This window comes from Corvus kubaryi, unplaced genomic scaffold, assembly GCF_017639235.1.
Source record: "Corvus kubaryi isolate FWS band 111438036 unplaced genomic scaffold, C.kubaryi_AGA036_p1.0 37308, whole genome shotgun sequence".
Lineage (NCBI taxonomy): Eukaryota > Metazoa > Chordata > Aves > Passeriformes > Corvidae > Corvus > Corvus kubaryi.
In genome coordinates this window covers 2,282,929-2,308,447 of record NW_024581096.1, presented here as the reverse complement: position 1 = coordinate 2,308,447, position 25,519 = coordinate 2,282,929, and the positions used below count along the sequence as shown (strand labels likewise).

The 25,519-nt window shown below is 35.4% G+C and overlaps 2 protein-coding genes across 6 annotated transcripts in view; one reads left to right on the top strand and one right to left on the bottom strand.

Annotated features, from left to right (window-relative positions):
* Window positions 1-6,390, top strand: part of TRAPPC13 (trafficking protein particle complex subunit 13) — a 26,398-nt gene extending 20,008 nt beyond the window's left edge. For 2 of the 4 annotated variants that reach the window (XM_042028240.1, XM_042028238.1), the window contains 3 exons: window positions 2,248-2,348; window positions 2,992-3,139; window positions 3,235-6,390. In XM_042028240.1, the coding sequence (XP_041884174.1) occupies window positions 2,248-2,348; window positions 2,992-3,139; window positions 3,235-3,339 (354 nt within the window). In that variant the 3' untranslated portion in view covers window positions 3,340-6,390. Of the gene's footprint in view, window positions 1-2,247; window positions 2,349-2,988; window positions 3,140-3,234 lie in introns of all 4 variants that reach the window. The other 2 variants (XM_042028239.1, XM_042028237.1) reach the window with 1 other exon arrangement.
* Window positions 4,688-25,519, bottom strand: part of SGTB (small glutamine rich tetratricopeptide repeat co-chaperone beta) — a 22,238-nt gene continuing 1,406 nt past the window's right edge. Inside the window, exons 2-11 of one of the 2 annotated variants that reach the window (XM_042028242.1) lie at window positions 24,813-24,936; window positions 19,674-19,777; window positions 19,185-19,254; window positions 15,429-15,528; window positions 13,014-13,118; window positions 12,078-12,216; window positions 11,929-11,991; window positions 9,879-9,916; window positions 9,537-9,620; window positions 4,688-8,081 (exon numbers count right to left, since the gene is read on the bottom strand). In XM_042028242.1, the coding sequence (XP_041884176.1) occupies window positions 7,970-8,081; window positions 9,537-9,620; window positions 9,879-9,916; window positions 11,929-11,991; window positions 12,078-12,216; window positions 13,014-13,118; window positions 15,429-15,528; window positions 19,185-19,254; window positions 19,674-19,777; window positions 24,813-24,912 (915 nt within the window). In that variant the 5' untranslated portion in view covers window positions 24,913-24,936 and the 3' untranslated portion in view covers window positions 4,688-7,969. The remainder of the gene's footprint in view (window positions 8,082-9,536; window positions 9,621-9,878; window positions 9,917-11,928; window positions 11,992-12,077; window positions 12,217-13,013; window positions 13,119-15,428; window positions 15,529-19,184; window positions 19,255-19,673; window positions 19,778-24,812; window positions 24,937-25,519) is intronic. The other variant, XM_042028243.1, reaches the window with a different exon arrangement.

Genomic DNA, 25,519 nt, shown 5'->3' with positions numbered 1-25,519 from the left:
CAGGAAAGTCACTAAAAAGTCACCAAGTCACTGAAATATCTCTTGATTTTTAATTGAGGTGTTGAGAATGTGCATAACCCCATCAAATTAGAAACTGCCCTTTTCTAAACTTAGTTACTCCTGTTATTTTGAAACCTGTTGCTTACTTTGGACAATAAACTGTTTCATTTTCAACTGACCTTTCCTATAATTTCTCTTTAGAGACATTTCTTTTCCTTCCCTAAATCAATATTGTCTCACTCTGCATCCCTTGTTGAACCTCTGAGAATTGCATGTGAAGCACGCATTTCAACGCTCCAAGACAGTTTTGGTCATGCATCATTTTGTGCCTTGTGATTAACAGAAAAACATTAACTATTTTGTGTAGTTTGAGCAACATCTGTCCTTAGAAAAGCAGTTGGGGTTTTTTCCCCTCTGCATTGCAGTGCAACTCCCTCTTTTCTTCTCCTTATCTTTTAAGTGCTATCAGATTATTTAGTTTCTAGATGTCACCCTTAATCATTTTCCTCCTAATCCATTTGCCATCACTGATGTTGTTGATCATAACCATTGTTTCCCACCCCGTCCCAGAATTTTACCTGTACTGAGTCCCTCAGTCATTGTTTCAGTTTAGATCAGAAATGCACCTTTGAAATGAGTACCCACATAGCATAATTTGTGGTTTTAGTTGGTTTTTTGGTTGGATTTTGTTTGGCTTGGGTTTTTGGGGTTTTCTTTTTTAATGTGGCTTGGTCTTGGGATTCACAACTACAGTCTCTACAGTCTACAGGGAGGCAATAAATCAGGCAGGTGCATGTCTACAGTATGCCAAGGGTCCTCCACCTGCTCACAGGCATTCAGCACAGGACCAGAATAGAACCAATTCGAAGTTAAAGAACATTATTCTTGAGTAGCACAAGTGGGAAATTGTCTGGTTGATTCCATAATCTGAGCAATTACCTCAGTTATGGATAAAACCTATGTTACTCCTCTTGGTGTTACTTTAGCACCTTTGCCTCTAACCATCAGTTCTTGGAGGTATCCCATTTTTGAGTTCAACAGGTATGGTGCAGTATAGGCCTCATCTGCTCTGATCCTGTTTTGATTTGGCCAGTTGATGCTAAGTTTATTTTCTAAAATACTGGTTTTATTGTGGGTTTGTGTTTGTTGGGTTTTTTTTCTTAATGTATCTCTGGTAAAAGAAGAGCCTAATGTTAATTAACCCTGTTGTTTAGGGATGTGAGTGTAATTTTTACAGTAAATTCCTCCTTGTCACCAAATACAGCTGAATATATTTGCATTTTTCCAGTGCTGAATAGTTAATTCTCTTTCTTGCAAGGTTCTAAATGTATGTTGTTTGACTAATCTAAGTCTGCATTGGTTTGACATCCCTTTGCTTACTCTTAATGTCCAATTTAATATGCTTTCTAAAATGTCATCTGTCATTCGTCTATAGCAAAAACTCTGTGTGACTAAAACCTGTTCCCAGCCTGTCAGTCATTGACTTTCTGGACCTCTTTGGGAAATCTTTCAATCATGCTGTAAATACAACTTTCAGTACATCATCCCCAGAATTGGAACATGTACAATAACTGAGCCTTGGCAGGCAGGACAAATTTTTCCCCTGTTTTTCCCTCATGATCTATCACTTGTGGGGATTGCAAATCTAAACATGCTTTTTCATCTGCAAGTTCCTATTTTGAATCAGCCCTGCTTGGTAGTAACTAAGATATTTATTATAAGTTTATTACTAGAGCATATGAAATGTATTTGGCTCATGGATAATTAACAAGTATTCCTATCATGTGACTTTATAACTGATGACAATTAATTATTTTGCCAGAGGCATAGAGGACTGAAATGGCAGTTTCTCTTGTTTCTTAGGATGTGGAATAGTGGTGGGTTTATCAGGGAAGTTTTACTGATGTTGTCCACACAGATCTGTTATCTGTCTAACAGAGGTCTTAGATTAAAGCTGATCTTCTCAGGAACTGTATATGGCTATTCAAACCTTAAGGGTGTAAACTATCTTGAAAAAATGTAATAATAAAGATCATCCTTATCTGATGAACTGTTAAACCTGTAAAGAAGGTGGTCATCAGCTGAAGATGGAGAACTGCTGTGATTTCCATACTAATCAAAAGCACAGTCAGTCGTCTTTCTTCAGATTTCTCTTATTCCAAGCTTCTTCCAGGAAATTAAAACTTTAGCAAAAACTTCAACTTCCTTATCCGACATCTAAGAATATACATTCTTGCTCCTTTCCAGGCTCCTGGTTATGGCGATGTAAGGCTTTCACTGGAGACAATACCAGACACTGTAAATTTGGAAGAACCTTTTGACATTACATGTAAAATAACAAATTGCAGGTAACAATGTCATGTGATTCTTGTACTTTTTCCTGCGTGGGTGAGTTGTGGCTGGTTTTGTTTCATGTTTCAGTACTTCCTCCTGAAACTACTTAAACCTGGTCTTTACTATGATTTGTAGCAACATAAAACTACTTGAAATGCCAAGATTAAAAAAAAAAACCCACGAAGAAACAACTACGACTTAAAAACTTCTATCATGATCTGTTAGGAGATACCCATAAATCTGTAGAGGAATTCCATGGATCTGTCTGCAGTATTATTTAAGATTGCACCTCATATCACAACTCCTCTTAGGGTTGCAAGAGTGACTTCATTAAATGAAGTAATTCTAAATAGAAGTTGAGGCCAGGGACTAAAGCATGTATCTGGCCTGCAGATACTTCTCATGAAAAGCTCATAGTCCACCCAAAATGTAAGTACTATTATGTTATCCAGTGTTGCTAAACCCATGACAGGATGCTTGGGTCAAACAGCTCTCTGCAGCTGAACTATCACAATAAATACTGCTTGCCGCCTTATAATTATTTATGAGTCTTGATTAATAGTAACATGAATAATAATCAAGCTTTTACATGTCTGCAATTTTGAATGCTTAAAAAAGCCCACAGGTTTATTCTTGGTTTTCGATTTCCTCTAGCAGTGAAAGGACTATGGATCTGGTTTTAGAAATGTGCAATACTAATTCCATCCACTGGTGTGGAGTTTCAGGAAGGCAACTTGGGAAGCTGCACCCAAGCTCATCCCTCCATCTTGCACTTACATTGTTGTCATCAGTGCAGGGATTGCAGGTAAGTTATTAGCACAGTTTTGTTGTTATGTAGCTGTTTGATAACAGTAACTGTTCTTTCTAATAACAACTTTTATAAATATTTTCTCCTTCTAGAGTGTCTCTGGCCTAAGACTTACAGACACGTTTTTGAAGAGAACATACGAGTATGATGATATTGCACAAGTCTGTGTAGTTTCTTCAGAAGTCAAGCAAAGCTGAAGAAAAAAATTCTGTAGTTCTGGTGGGCTCGGTTTTTTTTTTTGACCAACTTCTTGATGATTTTGCCGTCCAATTGTATTGAGTACAAACAAAACTAAATCCCTATATAGCTGTAAATGTAATAATGATTATTTAATTTCTCTGAGCATTTCTTGAATGTTTTAAAATCTTTTAAAAGATGCATATGCATTTTATCTACTAAAAATAAAACATTTGAAAAAAGTGTAGTTCTAGCAAATTATATTGCATTTACATCAACTCAGGACAGGGGAATGAGATTGATAAGAAATAGTAGCATTTTTTACTTATTTTTCTTAATTTTTTTAAAGTATTTAAACCCTTTTAAAATCATGGTTCTGACAAAACTGCTTCAGTTTAAAGGAACTGACCTTTTACAGACAAGTTCCTGGAATTGAAATCCCTGAAAGAGATAATGTGGGATACCTGCCATGGCAGTGTATTTGCATGGTACATGTATAGCCATAGGAAACAAAACCTGCCAAAGGCATGAGGTGAAAGAGTGTTGGCACTGTTGAGGCATGAGGAGCTAGGAAGTGCAGTATAAGCCGAAGACTGTGTTGGTTGTGGCTCACTATTTGAAGAGGAAGCAATATAGCAAATGTGTCCCAATTTTCTGTAGTCAAGCGTTGTGCGTCCCTGCACTACACGGCGTGCTGTTAGCAGGCATGTTATTTTCCAATCAGTAGGAAATTGAAAACTAAAACAGCAGAACTCAGGTAGTTTTTTATTGTTAAAATAAAATTATTCTTTCCATCCCACAGGCATTTAAATAGATGTTTAAGAAAAAGAAGGAAAAAAAAACCCCTGCGTTGCTGCCTTAGATCAAGTTCTCTAAAGCATATACAGAAAGAAGTTTAGATCTGGTCAAGCACTACAATGTGCTTTTCCCTAGCTTTGTTTTGACAAAAACTGGAAACATTTTTGGCTAAAATACCTGTGATCACCCAGAGGCAGCCATTTAATAAATAAAATGGTGACTGTCTTTCCAAGTTTAACACTAGGTAAACTAGTGTTAAAGACTCTAATCAGCAGCTTGCATTTCTCAGCTACCATGTTGGCACTTAGCAACTTCAGTTAGTTTTGACAGTATTTTACTTAAGGCTTTCCTGTGTATAAGATCTTAAAGCGTAGAATTCAACATTAAAATACTGGATAAATTTAGGACCAGCTTTGTATATTGAGGGACTACGTCCATACAGGAAACAATAAATTGGAAATGTATCCTGCCTAAGTGATAAAATTCAACCAGCATGAACAGGTATTTTAAAGAATGCAGTTTACCTGTTCCCTGAGATACATAAAAAATTAAACCAGAAAACCACAACTATACAGACAAAAAAGTATGTAACTTTATTTATAATATATCTTCAAGTTAAACTACACAGATTGAAGGAGATGTAACCACATGGCAATAAGAGGTAGGAGAGATACAGAAATAGTAGACAGGTTGCATTATGCCAGTATAACTTGCTCTAGCCATGAAACAGTCTACTCAAAGTTACAGAGCTAGTTCTATCTCAGTATGCATGAGTGATTTTACTTTGCACTTGTTACAAAACCAAGAGTGCAACTGAAGGAATTTCTAAGCTGAATAATTCATTAGGTGTCTTTATGATCATAGAAGAATATACTCCCATGCAAGCAGGTTACAGGAGTTTACAATTGATTGCAAAATATTTTCTTATCTAACAGATTATCATACTTACACACTGATGGAACAGTAATGATACAAAACCAATTAGGTGTAAATGCGGATTTGCTCAGTTGAACAATAAACTGCAGTTGATCTTAAATTAAAGCAATATTTACAGGGATTGTGGTTTACCACTTTATCTAGCAGAATGCAAAACTTTAGCGCAAGATACAGTGCAGTTACTACGCAGGGAAAGATTCCTTCCACACCCTGTGATTAAGACATACTGCATGACTGAAACAATCTAGGCAATTCAAGGAAAAACAGAATTTAGCATAAATGATCTCTCTGTTCCTGGTTTCAGTGGAAAAGCATGTAATGACAGCTCCTGTTACTGGTTTCACTGTTTTTTGTTTAGGCTATAAAGCCCTTTCTGTTAATACACAAGAAACAGAGAATGTTTACTAGTAAAGTATTGTGCCAGTCAGTTGTAGGACATTCCTGAAGGCTTAGCTAATGCTGTTAATGTTTTAATATATACTCTGTATTATATGAAGTAAAACCTAAACACAAAAATATTGTAGCATGTGAAATGAAAGTTAGAACTCTATGAAGATGATTTCAAGAGTAGTTTTCAGATAACTAACCGATGCTTTGTTTCATTTAACCTTGGAGATTGTTCCCCCATAAATCCAGTAAGCTATGGAGCTTGTACTTGACAATACAACTTCTTCTGCCCTCTTTGGATATTAATATATTTTGTAGTTCTTAAGGAACTCTCATGAAATTCTTGACACTCTGTCTTACAGCAGAAAAGTAACTGACTGCATGAGGATTGCTGTTGCAAAGTGAGAATAATTTGAGTTTGTAGAGAGATATTGGCGGAGCTGTCCAGTCCACCATGGATTTTTTAGTTCCCCCTATAAAAGTTAGTGAAAAACACTTTGAGCAGTTAAAGATATGAAAGAGAGAATTAAAAGGAACTGTGAAGTTTAATAGGATACATACTAGGTGCAATGCTTCTCTCCCAACACAACACACTATTCCAAGTAATACCTGTACACTTTTGGTAGCCCACCCACAGCCTCCATAAATCTTTCTTCTAAATGGCATTCCTGTCCTACTCAACAATGTAATTGAACTTAAGTAACAGTTTTCTTGAATGGATTAGATTCAGGATCTGAGCTACCTCTGAAAAAGGATCCCTTCAGGGATTCTCTTTCTTGTCATCAGATGTTGAGTCAGAAGCTGTTACTTCAAAATATGTTTAATGTCAAGCTTAAGTATCTCTACAGCCTCAAGAAAGCAACTACACCAACTTAGAGAGTTTTAAAAAGCATTTTAATGCTGTACAAAGGCAAGCTACTCAATAAAGTATGAAATATCTTAAAATTGTTTATCTATTAAGCTTTACCTCTTTATTCAATAGATGGTAATATGGATTTCCTAGATTTGTGTATTCTCCAATTCCTTTCATTTCTCGTTGGATCCAATTGCATTTTTCTCTCTGGTTTAGTAGGGTAAGGTTCATACCATAGATGCACAACTATAATTTATTATTATCATTATTTAACCCCAAATTTTGCATTTGCTGGAAAAGCTCTTTTATGAGCACAAGCTCTGTTGGATATAAAGTCTGAGTTTCAGGAGTTCCTGGGTATTTCTCCATTTGGGAAACTATCATTACTCCTCCACATACCTCCTTCAGACCAACTGGCCATTGTCTAAGAAATCAAAGCCAGTTCCTCAAATTTATTTAGATATACCAAGAGGAAAGTGTGTTGTGAACCTCCCTGGGCTAAGAACAAGTGTACTTTGTATCAGAAAGCAGTGTGCAACAGTAAGCAGAGTAAAAAAAGTTAACATACTAGACATAGAGAAGAGCAGCAGTCTTGAAAGAGTGATATTAACTGAGCAAGAAACAAATACTATAGAGTGGAAAAATCTTTAACTTGACTATATAACCATCATATTAGATAGATATGTGTAATTAAACTTTAAAAAAAATCCCCAATTGTTTAAGCCAGTGATTTATCACACAAGAATAGAAAAAGAATCCTTCTAAGGCAGTTCTTTTTTAAAATTTTCAGTACTAGTTATTTGTACAGTCACAGGCTCAGTTTTAGCTTATTACAGTTAAGAATTTTAAGTTTATATTAAATACTGCATACATACGGAATGTAATACAGCTTGCCATGCCTAGGAACATAGTGCCATAATTCTGACCTCCAGGGCTACCATCATGATGTGAGGGTATACATGGCAGTAGAAAAGCCTAGAACTTCCTTCCTTTCCCAAGCCAAATTCCATTTTGATTTCTTTGCATTATCCTACACAGGCTTATTGTCTTCTTTTTCTCTACAATCTGTGGTACTCCTTCATATGCAATCATTTCCCTCTCTCCTGCCCAATGAAGTTGAAAAATATTTCCTGTTACTCATGAAGGCCCCTCCCCAGGCTTAAAGAAACAGACTTCTCAAGCATGAGTTTTTAGTACACTGTACTCCAACACTACTTAATGCTCATTATAAAAGGGCACATCAGATGGGCCTATTGTTTCAATATTTCAGTATTTCAGTACTGTTTAAGGGAGTACAGCCATCATGACTCTCACCATATGAGTAACATGTCTTTTACACTTGCATTTTAGAAGTAGCTGTTAGGCAAGATCAGCACACTCCCCACCCAGTAGCCCTGGAGGTCAATCTGATGCACATACTGAAATGACTTGGACTTGGGGATTTTAATAAACCACCTATTCAGTGTATTAATTTTCAGAGGAGTAACTATACATAAACGCTATGTTCCAAGTTATGTGCAAGAGATCTGTTTACCAGATTTATTCTTGTTTGCAAACACACACAAAGAATTGTCTGTCTTCTATTCAAGCAGAAGAGTTACAATGGTGCTTTTGCTACTAACTATGGTATGCATTTTGGGGTTATACATCATTCCAATTCATATGACTCTGTGAAGTCAGGAATGTTCTTCAGTGCTGCCACTCAAGTATCTGCTCCGGATATGATTTCTCAGTTGCTCTATGAGCTCAGGATTCTGCTGCTGTATCTGCTGTGCAAACTGCTGCCCCCTGTGTTGAACAGTTTTAAGTGAAATCAGCAAATGAAAGTAGCATTTGTAAGAAAACAGGATATGCCAACACAGCTGAAAGGTGCATTACATTAAAATTAACATTAAAGATATCTTGATTTACCATTTTAAGGTTTTTGCAGTATTATGACTTTATCTGGTTAAGGTGTCTCCAAACAGGATCATCATCATAAATTTATTTTCATTCTTTAGTACTATTACTTCTACTTGGTAACATGGAGGAGAAAAGTATCACCTTACAAAATATGTTACCTTTTATGGTAAAATAACACATCTGCTCCAGTGATTTATTCCCTTCTTTTTGAGAGGATCCACTCTAACTGTTTAAAGTAACTACTCTTAAGAGTTTATGTGCAACCTTATGTTAATGGCTCGAGAAATACAGTGTGCAGCTGCCAACTTGTACTTGTGAACAAGATGTCATTAGTAGAAGGCAAGCATACTATCAAATTTTTAGATCTTGCGTGATTGAAGTAATAAACAGATCCATCTCTGTAACAGCTGTAGCTTAAGAGTTAAATTAATAGGTGAGACTAATTCCATGTAAAAGATAAGTGTAACACTTGTTTACTAATAAAAAACAAGTAAGTAAAAAATATGACTTCACAAAAAGCCTAGCTTGTCCTCTCTGTTACTTCTACATCTTGTGCAAATAGCAAACTATCAAGACTCCTTCAATCCCCAGTGCAGACTGAAGGAAAGCCACATTGTCATAGATGTCTGTGTAGTAAACTTTTTTTGTGAAAACAGCCCTAGATTTTTGCAGTGATACATTTCTGTCTGTTATGTAAATTATAAATTACTTTTGCCCTGAAGAGGTGAAATTTAAAAAATAGTTTGAAATTTGCTAGAATGCTGAAATAAAGTAAAATTGTATGCCCTTTAAGAGATCTTGGCATATAAGCAAATGGCATGTTTTTATGGAGACCCTTCCAGATGGATATCATCATTATACAATAAAAGCCTTGCGTCCTGGTTTTTGTAAAGGTATTCTTCATTATACTGAGTTCCCTGAAACATTCCTCATCTAAATGGAGGGATGCCAGAGCAGAAATTGGTTTGACCTGTGCTAAGTAAATCTGTAGCTTTCCTAACAATTTCTGAGATATCTGGTAGTAAATTTATCCACACAGTTTGAAAACACATGTAGGAGTACTTAAAGATTTAAAGGAATGTGTTTAGTAAGTGGCATTAGAAAATAACAACGTATGAGAACCAGGAAGTGAAGCTGAGCACATGGCAGTTCAATCAATCCAATTGATGGAAATGTATGGAGCAAACAAACAAGGTCCTGGAAAATAAGTCTTCGAGTTCTCGGTTTTAGTAACAAACAGTGGGAATAGGCCACAGTATAATTCACTTGACACTGTACCCTTTTAAATAGATATTGCACAGTAATCCTACTACAAATGTGACAGTTATAACTATTACTTACGCATGGATCAGACTGGACAAATCTGATAGGCCACCAACCCCAGCAGCAGGGCCACCAATGGCATTTGACATCATCCCTGACATCCTGGAACAGTTAGCACAGTGTTGGTATTGGGTGTCTAGGGACCTTTACTGTAAGCAATAAACCCCAGTTCTTTTTTGAATTGCTGAGAGGAACTAGAGTTGCAGGGAGAAGAAACTACACTTTTACAGTAAGCAAAACTAAAATTACATTTTCAGTAATATATCTACATTTCAAAAATATAGGTATAAGTACTATACATCTTATTAACTCAAACTTCTAAAGATACTTGTTTTAATGGTACCCCATTTTAATACTTACAGTTGTTGAATTTGAGGATTTTGCATTAAGCTTGCTGCCTAGAATAAACAACATACAGCTGAAGTTATAAAACATTTACTACTTGGGTATCACTGAGAAAAACTAGGGAGAAAACCCCCACATGCTGTATTCTGTTTTATTACAAAATTAAGTTTACATGCACAGCAAAAAGAATACAGCAATGTATTTAATGGAAATGAAGCTGATAAAGTTTATTATGTGTTAAAGAAAAAATAATGGTTACAGATTCAGACATGAAAAATATGACGAGCCATTGAACATAAAAAACCCAGTACCAGAAAACAAAACAAACAAAACATTCAAGAATTGCAAGGACAAATGTTTTCTACTGGACTTTTTGGACAAAAGTCTGTATTTTGTTGCTTCTCAGCCTGGATAAATTAGTTTTGCAACTGTTATTAGTACCAGGCATTAACAGTTAAGATTATGGCCACAAAATATTTCGGAGTAAACCGGAATGTGGACTTACTTTGTAGCATGGTTTTGTGGTAACGCATATCTTCTCTGGTAAGTGCATATCTTCTTATTTTGTAGTAAGCATGAGGCTATTTAAATTTCTCATTCATTAAGATACCTCTAAAATTACATTGAATTTACCATAGTGTGAGGGTGTCTATGGACTGATACTATAGAAAAAACCATGTGATTTTTCAACATTAGTAATGTAATTCCTACAGAAATCAGTGTCTGTATGAATACACCACCAGTAGACAAAACACAGTATGTGGTTCTTAACTCTCTTATTAAAGGTATTACAAAAATCAGATATATCCAATATTCATTCTATTGATCAATATATCACCATATATAGATAACTCAAAGGTAAATCAACTTTTTTCTGTAGTTAATAGTTAGTTATAAAATGTCACATGGACGTCAGTTCTGTCTTTAATACAGAGTTAGTTTCTTCCATCAGTAATAAGCCTTATTTAGTTTAGGGGCCCAAAATGGAGGCTACAAGCAATTTTCTCAAGGTCAGCCAGTGAGGCAATTTTTTCACTTTAACAACAAAACAAGTAACTACACCTTGGGAAAATAACTCATTTATTCCTGGATAAATGCCCTCTGTTCTATCTACTTGACCAGGCATCTTCTGGAAACAATGCAAAACGATCCTTTCCCAAAAGGCAGGTCCATACATCATTGATTCTGAACAGACACAGGTTGTCTTGAGTACGTCATGTGGCCAGTGAAGTGGTACACAGTTCCAGTGCTATTTAATCATGAGTGCCATCAGAGAACTTGCTCCCTCTTTCCTAGCCTACTGTCTCTATTATTTGGACCATGTTATCAAACCAGATGTATGGATCTCTTTTGACTGCAGCGCACTTCCACACAAAAGCACTGGCTGAAATGTGCTATTGCAATACCAAAAGGCATGTACAGTTTTAACTGCTTTCTTAAAGAAAATAAGTTTGGGGTTTGTTTTTATGGGGTTTTTTTTCATTTCTTTTTCTCCAAATTCCATTCTACAAAGTTAATTAATTCCATTTAGCTGAGAAAGCCATGCAGGAAAAAAAAGAATACTGAGGGAGAAATACACAATTTGTTATTGTATTGAACATAAAAGAATGCACTATAATAATGCACTATTTATATTAATTTTTGAACTCTTAAGGTTATTGGGGATAATTTGAAAGAGTAAGAACAGAAAGGTCTCTTGGGTAGTTCTCCCAAAGGAGAGTTACTTTAGTCCTTGTATCATTGTTAACTGCTCTGTGGAGAATTGAAGAAATTTTCATCATGCTGTTGACAAGACCTTTACTGTCATACCATACATAAAAACAGCATAGCTAATCTATGTGTGTTGTTTTCTATAAGTAACAGAGAATCAACTGGAAATAAGACAGGCATTATTGGAGATACATGCTTCACTTCTTGTTTTGAGTGTAAAATGATGTAGGAAAGTTGCAATTCAGTGTAATAAAACCATTGCTATAATAATAATAATAATAATTAAAATTGCTTGTGTTATTGAACAACAGTTGTTCTTAAAAGTTCAGTTTTTAAAACCTTGAAATATACTCACCATACTAATGAAGGCAGGATTGTTTATCAAGCTTGCCATGTCAAAACTCAGTCCAGTTCCAGTCTACAAACAAATTGCAATTGAAGCTAAGTTTCCTACAAAATCCCAGTTAAAACTATCGTAAAGAAATAGATACAGAGCAAACTTACAGGACTGGACACATCTCTTAGTTTCTGTTCTGCTATTTTCAAATTTGACTTGTAAGAGTCATTCTCTGGATCAAGATCCAGTGCTTTTTGATAACTGGTAACCGCTTCTTTGTATTTATTCACTGAGGTCAGAGCCAACCTAATGTGAAATAAAGAAATCCTGGTTAGAACATAAATGATCATCAAAAGCTAATGATACATCTTCTGTTCTAAGTAAAACAGTATCTCACAACTGATTTTTAGCTTGACCTTAATTAAAACAGGTTTTGCTATTGTGGTACTACTGCTTAGTGTAAGCACTTGTTTTTGCAGAAAAGGGGATGCCTCAAGAACTCATCTTGCATCATCTGTCTCACATATATGCAAGTTTAATTAAAAACTCCTTGGTATCATCAAGTGAGACTTAGTCTGTATTTTAAGAGCACAAGCTGGATTCAGCATGTGTGACTTTTTGCATAAGCTCTAAGTGTTTTTTTCCAGTTCTTTTGACCCAAGACATTATTTAGAAACTTACATGGCTACGTAGGGCAAAGGTACTCTTAATATGAATAATGCAATGTTAAGAAATTGGACCTACAAATACATTATTTATTTTTATAAATTAAAAACCATGTACTTTTATATATAATAATTATTGTATTAAAATTTGAACATAGAAGATCTTTGGTAATTATATTGTTGTCTTTACACATTTTTATATAAAATATTACTAATAATTTTAAGATACTGGATGTACAAGTTTCAGCATAATGGATTTTTATCTCAGGATCAATGCAAAGGTTCTCCTTTCAGAGACAGGGTCATCTTCAGAAAATTCCTACACTTTCAGAACAAGAATATCAGCTGAATAAAACAAGCTGGCTCCACATATTTCAGAAAATCTATGGTGATGTACACATGGGTCTTCAGTGTTTACTCAGATTTCTATTAGCTTACCCCATTCTTCCATATGCTTTGCTGTACTTTGGATCTATTGCTATGGCACTCTCACAGTCCTTTATTGCTTCCCTGAAGTTGTTGAGCTTACTTTGAGCAGCAGCCCTAAGAGAAAGATGGTAAGGAAATGAGAGCTTTGTCAAAAAACCCAACCAACCAACCCACAAACCAAACCAAAAAAAACCCCAAAACAAAACCAAAAAAACCAACCAAACCCCAAGCTTAGATATTCACATGTTTGTGACTTATTTAATCTTGGTGACTTTTCATTCGCTATTTAGGCAATGCTTCACTTTCTTTAATGAAGTAGGACAAGCAAATGTTATGGGTTAAGTACATGCATAGGTGCATTGCTGGGCTTTGGTTTTGGAGAACATGCACATCTCTGAGGACACAAAGGACAAATAATTCTAAGGAACTGTCTAAGATCTAGCATATGACTGTGCACAAAATAAATCATAAAACCTATTACAAGAAGTGAAACTGTCAAGTAGTAGTTTATATAAAATCATTGTTAATGGGGAAATATTTTATACAATTGGTGTTTCCCAGCAAGAAGTATCGTTTCACAGCCATTCAGAGGAATGCTGTGATTCTCCCTGCTCAGTTTTTTAAAAGTCAACTCATGCTTGTAGGTAAAGCATGAGAACATTTCTCAATAACCTCTGAATTACTAAATTACAATTGCATCTCTATATTGGAGAAATATTAAATGTTGCAGATATTAATACAATAAGAGTAAAGACTTAGCCAAATTAAAAAGGACATTGAAACACAGTAAATCAAAACTTCACCAGTTTGAAAGGTCTCAAACCACTCTAACTTATTCTTCCTTGGTTAAAAGAAATAGTAGACATTACAATGTTTTCATTGCATAAAGCATTTCTCTTTTTTATTAAGAATCCTTTCTCCTGTGATTACCTCCAAATTGCCTGAGTTTTTCTGACTTTGATTAAAATGTCTTCTGAATGGGACTACTTATGTATTTTAGGCTGTTTAACAGTTGTCCAACTCCACAGATGCCAGTGAAGATTTATACATAAAAGCTGGGGGCAATGCTTGTTCTTGCATGTGTTTGAACAGAAAATGTTTTTCCATGTTCACAAGAAGATTTATATGACCAGTTAAAATTCTGAGAGCATATCAGCCCTCTCTTTTTTGCACTGCTGTGAATACAAAACAATCCGACTGAACGCAGTATGTCCCCGTGGCTCCTAAACAAGCTTAAGATAAGAATAAGGTGTACTTATTCAAACACCCTATCATCCACAAAACTCCAAACAACTCCTGTTTTCTTTTAAATAATTACATACAATACTGTACTAACTGACATCAAGACATTTGGTTCTCACAAATGTGGTATGTGATGATGCAACACAAAAATTATTTCTGCTCTTGCTAATTACACCTTTGACATTTAAGCCCCTTCTACCGAGGAAACTTCCAGTGATTTTGGGAAGCTTTTGAATCTGGTCTGATATTTCCACTTTATACCTAAAGTTACTCATGTGATCAGTTTTCACAAGGAATATAGATGATTTACACTTTGAACTTAAATATGTAAAATGTTAGCAAAGTGCGTATTTCCTTTATACTTGGCTTTAAACACTGAATCTTTCATTTGTATTTATCACAAACTAGACTCTAAAGCAATGGATGCAGAGCTCCAAAAATAGCATAATCCAGTGGGTACAGTGCCACAAGGCCAGATTGACAGCAGTTAATATATCCTATATCCTTAAATTAATAATGGAGGCACTCTAGAGGCAGGCTCATTCCAGCAGGGCCCACAGTCAAGACTGCCTTTGCTCTTGGGCTGGTCATCCAGGCAGTGTTCCACAAGAGCGGACAACTGTGACTAGGTTAACATGCCCTTCCAAGCTTATCTGATGCCAAATCACTATGTCTTCATGATGGTAAAGAACAGATTAGATAACAAAACTGTAACAGCAGCACTGTTATTTTTCAACAGGTCACACATAAAAATACTGAGTATTTACAAAACGCTTGAAATCTCCAAAATGGTATTCCCACATTGATGATTTTTTTTTTTGCCAGAGATAGCTAGCACTACGGGAGATAGAGAGAGCAGCTGAGTCACTGGAACACCAGAGAAAAAGGCTTTTACTACTCTCAGCAGGCTGGAAATCACAGCCTATGTTATGATTTCATATAGACAACCTGACACACAGTACCCGGTCTGAGGAGTTGTAAGTAATTTTAAAGCCCATGTCACACCTTTAACTCATACAGATATGCTGAATGACCTCACTTTCACTCAAATTTTACAAATCTAACAATAGATTTCTGAATAGTGGGGTTTCTAGCCTTGTGTTACTTCGACCTGCAACACAATTTATCTTTAAAATACTGTTAAAGTCCAGGAATGAAAGGTGTGTATCATTTTGGTTTTACCTGTTGCAGTAATAGACTGCATTGTTTGGATCCAGTTCTATAGCCTTAGTGTAACAATCCACTGCAGCACCATAATTTTCTTCCTTCATATGATTATTACCTGAAATAAATAATAAAAAGCTCTTAAGTAGTTAGATGACACAGTATGTAGTTAGATGAGAGCTCTTTATGAAAGAAATAGAGCAGCTACCTTACAGCATCTATATAAGTGACTTATGACTGCACTTTCTTGAGATACATTCTTTTAAACAGAAATGTCATGGAATAATGCAAATAAAAATATCTACTATGTCTCTGAAGTTTATTATGTACATTGCAGTACATCATAGAAACCTTCCTCTTCTCATCTTGGTATTTCAGACTTTCCAGCTAGTTTCTGCTGTTAAGCAAAGATCACTTCACTGAGAAGTGTCATTGTAATTGCAGTTCCACTCTAGTATGGATTCATCAGTCTTAACTATCTTTGCAAGCCCAGTATGTTAATTTTTTTATCTCATTTTCTTATATGTCCCAACAACTTCCTTGTAACTATCTACATAACACAAAAAAATCAAACAGAAGTAAAACTAAGCACATAAGCTGCATTTTTGTGATACTACATAATTAATTCATTAAGATAATGAAATGTATAGCATAAGCAATCTAAAAGGATTCAGAAGTAAAATTTCTCACCAAGGAAGCTTAGAACTTCTACTCTCTAACAAATTTTAACATTTCATATGTTTTACGTCCAGTGGAAAAAACCCCAGAAACATTTATGTAACTTCTCTATGGACAGAAAATTCTGGACTAAGATCTTTCAAAGCAAAAGACACCTTACACATTCTTTTGTCCCCAACACAAGGCAATCCTGGTAGTTCTGATGACACAGTAGTAAAAAACCCTAGTTCAGAGTGCCCAAACTTGTCTGTGGCCCTGATACTATCAATTTTTGGCCAGCTAGATCCTACAGAAGCCTTGACTTCCTAGAAACACTAAGAAATTGTCAGGAAAATTATAGACTTCCACTGACTTCTTGTACTTTGGCCAAATATTTTAACCTTCTCCTAAAATAAACAAGTCAAAGGATAGGTCAATAAGTTATTACTGATGTAGGTAACTGCGTAAGCAAAGGCTAGAAAAGTTCACTCAGCACAACAGTTTGACAGAAAGCAAGACTGTGGAGCAAGTCCTCTGTGCTTACACTAAATGAAACAACTATACTTGCATTTATTTGTGAGCACAGAGAGCTTAATGAACAAAACCAGATTTAAGTAACAAAATATCATCAAAGTAGTACAAAATCACATCGTCTTAATAGTGCTATACTAGACTGCAATTACAGTCAGCAATCCTTTCCAGTGAGAAGTCAAGCAAACTGTACTTGCATGTATACCTTCAAAATACACAGAGAACGTAACTATCTTTCTTGTTTCTAGAGGCCCACTGTCTATGCAGCTTTCCTTTGTTCTAAGGTAAAGATCTGTACACTGAATTATGTTGTCAGACAAAATAGCCTTGCAAGTTAGCTGCACTCAGCAAGATTGCAGCAGTCAGTGTTCCTTTAAAACAAAAATTCCATCAATGACTGTCAATGTTAGAATTTCTGATACTGGTCTGAAGATGATCCAGGGTGCAAGGCTAAGTTGGAGATAGTATCAGTGCATACCCTTCTTGTTATCTCTCTCTCCAGCTGCAACCTTGCTAAAGGAAAACAGAAAAATAGCTAGATCTACTAATTTTGCTGAGATATGGAAAAGCAACTATTCTTAGTATCATAAAAAATCCTTAAGACAAAAAAATTACACAAATTGTTATACTTTTGAATGTGTGTCCTCTATACTGAGAATACTACCTATTGTTATAATTATACTGTGGTAATAAAAGACAGATCTTTTTATGATCAGGCCACCATTACACTATAGAAACCTGCACATAATCTGTGCTCTTAAACTAAGCCAAAGTGTCAAGTGATATACAAGGTTAGGCAAGTAAATTCAAGTATTTAGTAGTCTGAAGGGTATATTACTTCCTGGTTCTATAAGGACCAAGAAATAAAATTCAGCTCCTTGATTTTGTTTTGCCATTCATTAGCCAATTTCTACAAATATTAGCGCTGGTTTGAGACCATAGGAGGAGCAGGCTGGTGGCCACAAAGGTGACGGAAGTTATTCCATTGGTAAGGACATACAGATAGAAATGAGGAAATCACAGTTACAGAATTTATAGAATAGATATTAAAGAAGATACAGGTCAAGTAGACTTCCCCAAGTTACCCAATTTATTTCCTAACTTGGGCTAGTAAATACTCATAACTGAAAAGCATGATAGTGGTGATGGATTATATGTGTGTGAGTATGTGAAGGATCAAAACAACAGAGAAAGCAGGACACTAGGTTTTAATTTTATTATAGGAAATTACCAGAGGCATCTCAAGCAGTTCAAAACTGCTTACTAATGCCCCTGACAGCTGACATTTGAAATGGTCCTTTGTTAAAGTTTAGACCCTTTCAATTTTTTTCAGTAGAGCTGTGGAATTACTTTGGTAAAACCACATGAAGACTAACACATAGACTGAGAAAATGAAATTAGTGTGTGCTATTTCACAAACTCTTGTGGGATAAAAGATAGCAAGACTGAAGTCACAGATTTAAAACAGCTGTGACACCCACACCTGCAAAGTGCTGGCTATTCCTACAGTTCAATAACCATACTGAGACCTAGAGGTATTCTTCACTTTCCATGAGTTGGCAGTAACAGCAAAATGAAAAGCCAGCACGCACAGCAGGTAGGTTACAACTGACTAACAAATTTTCACCTGTGACCTAACCATGTTTGAGCTCTCATCCTCAGAATTAAAGAGCTAATGAGCAACTCCAACAATTAGGAAAGCTTACTTTCAGAGCCAGTAGTGGGCTGCATTTACGATTATAGATGATCAATTTTAAGACAAGCGAGACATGGAACTCATTTTGAAAAACAGTAGGACTTTTTCCACATTATTATGGAAATTTTAAGACGATTACATTTGCCTTGCAAGTAGAAGTTTACTTATTTTTCCTATAAAACTCAGCTATCTGAAAATCTAACAGGTCATAAACAATGTAATTCATAAGGCATCAATCCATAACAATTCGTAACAGTCATCAGTGCTACATGCGTTTTTCCATTCCCCTCCCCTTCTTTTTGAGGGGAAATATATGGCTTGCTTGTTAGGAAGCATTAGTGACTTCTATGGTACAGCTGCTTTTCCTTACAGAACAGCAATAACAGCTGCCAAAGGGAAAATAAACAACTGGCTTGTCTGCAATTTTTATAAAGCACACAAATAATTTCACATATGTGAAATATTAACCCCAGTAAGTTCACAAGAATTTTTCCATTGGCTTCTGCTGGGTCAGTTTTTTACAAATGTTTGACATCATATAACCATTTCAATAAAAGTTGAAACTTGTATAACAATTCCATGTACAAACAGCCAAACAACAGCTGTTTGTTCTTTAAAGCTTCTGCTACTTAGGAATGTTTCCACCTTTACATGTTATCCCTTAGATTTTAAGCAACCTCTAGAGACAGGAAGAGAATAAACATTTTTTTCTTTGCTCCTGGATGGAACAAATCACCTAGCCCTCTTATGACATAGCAGTCACCAGAGAATGTATAAACTGAAGTTTTTTGTGGGGTGCTTGGTACCCAGCTGCTATACTATCACTACCCACAATAATGCAAAAATGTAATAAGAGCATAAGACAAGTTATTTTTACTTTTATTACAAACCTTCATCCTTCAGTTGGTCAGCCTTTACAACGCCCTCTGGTAAAGAACGTGAGAGAGGCAGCATGTCATTCTGTATGGAAAAAAAACCCAAGATTTTTTCCTTTAATATATAAGCCCTGATTTTATCAAAAACTTTCAGAAAGAACTGAGAAGCATCAGCAAACTATGAATGACCTCAGGCACATCAGGCATTTAACTCTGGGAATTGCAAAATGCTTAAATGAAGAATAAAAAACTTAAAGTGAGAATGAGGCATCCACTCTTCAGTAATTTTCTATATAGAATTTTCCTTGTCTAGCTGAAATTAATTCCTCCCACTGCCCCCAAAGATTCTCATTATGCTAGCTTTTATGGAAATTTAGCTTTTTTCATATTTTCCTTAAGTTTTCACATCATTTTGACCTACACAGCTCTTTAATATTGTGTATACAATATGAAACCTTAGCACATATTGGCAGAGTAACTCTAGAATCTAAAGTAAATTCTTACCTTTTGAATAGAATTAGTGAACATTTCTATCAAATGCTGTGAGGATGCAAGATGAGTATCTTCCAGGGTAATCTTAAACACAGTCTCCAGACACTGAATTGCAACTTACAGGAAAAAAAATTAACCATATAAGTCACCAGTTTCTCAATAGAAGCATAACTTCACTGATTTATTTATAAAGCTGTGACTCACTTCCTTATTCAGCTAGTAAAAGCAGCTCTTTGGAACATACCAAAAAATAAAGAGAGGCTACCTGATCCCCACAGAATTAGCTTGCTGAAGAAGATCTAAGATATACACAATCCACATATAGTTTAACCATTATATTTAAAACTTAGTTTCAATTCTTTCAGCCTTTTATTCTTAATATAAAACTATAGTGATTTAACAAAAGCACCACACCTCCTAGTACAACTATGCACATCCATGTGTCACATACCCCACCTCAAAGCACACAACTGGCATATATTTGTGCGCCACAACAGCTGGAAGAAAATGGCTCATCTTTACTGTACAGAATAAAGGCAAGATACTTATTACACTTATCTTTTCTTTGGAACCAAATATATTTATTTGAAGATACTTTATTAACAAAATCCTGCATTAATCACAAAAGTTTATCCTATAAAACAAATATCTGCAGTATCCCTTCACATGTTCTGTGCGTAAGGATTAAATGGCCCTCCAAAACCTGCAATAATGCAAATACACTCACAGTAAGCCTAAAAACATAGAGCCATATCCCCAGCTGAAGTTCTAAATATGCTCATATTTTTAGACAAAAGAAGATCAGTGGCCATTACTATATACAATTCTGTATATATACATACCTATACATACACACAGTTACACTACTGCAAATGATATAATTATTTTCCTTATAATCTTAAGAACCTAGTACAATGTTTATATTAACATGTATCATCTAAATATTTTAGACTGAAAACTGAGGAGGAACAAAGAAGGATCATTGTAAACCCTAGTTTGAACAGAAAAATGGCTGTTTTAACTTAAACTATAGACAACCAGCAGTATCTGAATTCAAATTAAGTATCAGTAAAAGCAGATTCTTAGTATTTAAACTTACCTTCAATCCAATGTTAACCTAATCAATATAATTTGAATTACTTGCATTGCAATGAAACTGAACACTGATCCAAAATTAGAAAAATAAAATTACTGAAGGTTAGCAACAGTAAGGCCAGTTTTTATCTTCTATGTCACAGCAGGCAGGAAAGGGGGGGGGAATAGATTTGTAAAATAGTAAAACCTAGAAAATGTAATTAAAAAAAAATTTATAACATACAATAGAAATTTCTTACAAACAGTATAGCATGACACAAAGTAAAAGTTGATAACATGTAACAATTGAATACACTGCTAAATATGCAGACAAGTTGCTCCTATAATCTATAAATCAATTTACCAGGTTCTAAATCACCCAGTAAGAGCACTGAGGGATTTGGGTTAAACTCTTTTGTCCCCTGCTACGTGAAAAACTTAATTCTTGTAAACACAGATTAAACTGAATTTTGAATTATATATATTAATAGTACTTATTACCAAGCTGATTATAAAATCAGTGGAATTACACATCTTTTTTTCTTATATGACTTAACAGGAAGCCACTTGCAATAGTTTACATACTAATGTTCCCTGCCAGTTTAACTAAAGACATTCCCTTTTCTGAATGCCTCACCTCATTTGTAGTTTTGCATAAATTTAAAATACAGCCCCATCCCTTATCTTTCTCAAGGCATCAAATCTATGACACCGATGATATAGAAGAGTTTTGCAAAATGCAGCAGTGCACATTATGTGTACACAAAGTAATTCTGACTAGAACATTGTTACTACTCAGCATTTTCATCAAATAATTAGTTGGTGCAGTGAATTCCCATATTTCTCCTTTAAATGGAAAATGGAATATATAATCCTTTTATCTATCACAGATAAAATTAGGACCTCTTATAGGATGAATGAATAGGTTAAAATAACCACTGGCTAAATGCAAGCCAACAACAGAAACCCACATAGAAATAAACACTGACAAAACAGAAACATTTTCAAATCAGAAGATGTAATAAGTTGTGACAAGATCAGCAACTACCCTGCTTTAATGCTACATGAAAACCTGACTCCAGTAAACTCAAAGGAGTGGAAACTTGTTTTTTGCCTGAAAAATTTTGCAGAAGGCCAGACTGCCAGCACCTTGCTATCCCATTTATCAAAGTGAGGCACTGTCAAATGCTGCAAGCTCAGTATTATTGGGGAGAGACTTGATGCACCATGTCAGCTATTCATCTAAGATTTTTCCTATGTCTGATTTCAAAGGCCAAAGTTATCTCTTCTCCCAATTAGCTCTACCATGATCCACCTAGGTGGTGGCTGAAGCTTCAAGTGACCACCTTGCAAACCAGTATAGATGCCCACCTCCCTGTTGGAACAGCTGGGGCTCACACAAACACCCACTATCTGACAATACCGGCACCTGGGCTATGCTGGAGCACAGCTCTGTATCCCCAGTGCCACATAGCTCCATGATTTTTTGCTCTCCAAACACAAGTTTGCATCACCAAGCAACACAAAAGCATCACAGCCAACACGCAGACTACTGATCACTGAATAATGAGCATTAATTGGGCTGCTGAGGCCTCCTTAGTACTTGCTATCATCTTGCTTCATGTTACACATAACCTTACCCAAGTCAAGTATTACATGCATCCACTGCCTTCCTGTTTTGGAAACACTGCCTTAGAGAAATTAGTTGTGGTACATCAATCATAGAAGTAAGAAGAAAATCACAGCCTTGTGCATGTTGTAGAGAGTTTTTCCTTTAATCCCACAGAAACAGGTGCTAGAGAAAAGAAGATAGAAAGAGAGCGACAGAGAGAAAAAACCCCACCCTGTAAACAGGAAAGAGAAATAACTGCAATTTAAACACAGTCTAAAATACAACTTGGAAGAAGGGATCTTCTCTTTTGTATGTAGTTCATACAAAAGAGTTGAGCACTAACCACTGGGGACCTGTAACACTGCTCTGGAAGCTAAGGGAATATATTTCTCTGGTATACCTTCCAATTACTCTTCTTTCTCAAAATAAGGCATTTTTATTCATCAAGCAAGTACAACATTCCTAAAGGAAATTTACACTCTCATTGACATTACTATATAATTCAAACATGCAGATTGCAGGTTATCATCAAGTATGAATACATCCTAGACTTGCATTTTATAAAGGCTCAATTTTTTTTGTAATGTTCTATGTCTTTTGTTATTTTATGGGAAAAGGGAACTGTTTGAATTACTTCTTGGCACAGTCAATCATACAGTGTTTTATCTTTTCACAGATACCAAATAGGCACATAAGGTACCAACAAAAAGTACCAGTCAATTATTTTCATCCTTTATGTCTCCACCTAACATTAAACACTTCAGTGAGTAAGACTTGGGCTATTGCTACTCTACATGCACCAAAGATATTTTGCACAACTAAAATGAGGCTATTTTTCAGAATGCCCGCCTCTTATCCTCTAACACATAGCATATGGTCCCATGCTTGTGGCAGAGCAGAGATCTAAAATTAGGATTTCAGATCTGTATTAAAATGGTAAATTTTGCATTAGCATTTAAGCACAACTGAGGTTTTGTAATATTTTTTATTTGGAAAACTGAACCTTAAAATTCATTCTTTCCTATACACATTGGCTAAGGCTGCTCCAAGACATGTTACCAGGTAAATTTTCAACCATTACCCAATGTTTATCAGTTTCATTACAAAACCAAAAGTAAATCTCTTCATCTCTCATTATATATGATTTCCAAAAGCATTGTTTTCTTTCATCAGATGAACATCATCATAATCTGACACAGGTTAAATTTGTTGGTGGCTGCCGCTTTTCAAATGTACAAAATGCTCCAGATTCTGACGTAAAACCAAATATTTTGGCTTTTATTCCTTTGGGACTATCCTTTGAATATAATGACACAAAGCTTTCTTTCTTGTTTACTTTGGTGAGTAACTACACTGGATAACCAACAGATAATAGAAGGAAGCACACTCCAAATTTATCTTTTAATTTATGCCTCTGAGAAACAGGACTTGCTTTGCATCTCAGCAAAGTCTTTCCATGCTTAAGATTTCACAGAACTCAGTGATCAACTGCACTGCTGGTCCTAGACTTCTCCCTCCAAATTCCTCCTCTGGCAGATGGTCAGAATCAAAGACTGCTTGAAACAGTAGAAAGATCTTTTTAAAAGATGCTATGAAAAACTTACTGCAGTATTAAAACTTTATTCTTCTCTCAATTCCACATTCTGATACCACCTGGCATGAAGTCTCCAGGAATTAGGGAAAAGGAATAAGAGCAGTATGAAGGAAGACATCAAATACTACGAGGTTACAAAGACAATCTATTTATCTGTCTGTAGCTATGTCTACAGACAGATGAACTTGGATGTATAATAGAAGCTATACCATACTGAAAATATTCACTACCATATACTCTTTGGAGCCAGTACTGAAGTGAAAAAGAAATGCAAAGCATTTATCTTATTTTCCGTATTCTTAGGATGTCTTTTCCCTCACGAGTAACATAGAATCCTTGCAAGTAGGAAACAGTTCTTCTCATAAACGAAAACCAATATAGTAACTGTTTTACTTCCTCTGTAACCAGCAGAGCTAGTAACAGATATGAAATGCAGAAAGAAACCAAACATAAAAGAGAGAAAGAAGCAGCAGAAATTTGTGGGACACATACACAAGTCATTACCAGTGTCTGCATTATAGCACTGCTTAACTTAGAATCATAGGTTCAGGCTGGGGAAGAACTCTGCCACTGATGTGATTTAAAGTACCTGTTGCTCAAATTAAGGCACTACACATTTGTAGCTTTATAATACTTTTTAAATGACAGACGTCTCTAAATTAATAATCTCAGAAACATTAAGATCATGATCTTATTTGCAGATAATATTTGGTGGCAGTTTCATTTACGTCACTCCAGTTACCTTCTGTCATATTATACATAAAGAATTTAACACCTGTGTAGGTATTATATACATATACACATACAAACACACATATATATGTATATATACATATAAATAAATACATATGAAAGCACCTTTGTTGCTTACCTTCCAAGCTTTCTTGTTCATCTGGAGTGAAAGTATCCATCTGACTCTGCTCTCTCAAGAAATGGATGACTGCATAAACCAAGCGCTTGACTGATGACATGTTGAAATTGATTTTCTGTTATGTCTTAAAAACAACAGAATCTCTTACTTCAGAAAAATTAATTCCTACAGTATTGCAACTTCCTAGTAACCTCAGTAAGAAGTATACATAATACATAAAACCTTATCATTCACCAGAAAGCCCAGTAGCACGATACCTTGAAAAAAGTGGTGAAATTGCATGGATTAGGGGAAACTGCTACAATCATCTCTTCTAACTATCAAAAAACCCACATATTTGCTCCAATTCATTCCTGGAGGAAAGTTCACCAAGGCTGAAATAATTAGCAACTTATTTGTCATTTATAGGGCTTTTTTAATGGTTTGCACTTTATTTCTAAGACATATTGCAAGGAGCACATGCTTAAGTCAAAATCAATTAAAAAGTTACTGTATAACTGTAATGACATAAAGAAACACACTTCAGTACAAGTTGTTTTATGATATGACATGGTGTTATCCTTTGATAGAAGATGTTCTATGGTCTGATACGGTGTTATCCTTTGATAAAAGATGTTCTGTGGCGTTATCCTTCAATAGATGTTCTATGGTGTGACACACACAGTGTTATCCTTTGATAAAAGATGTTCTACGGTGTGACACACATG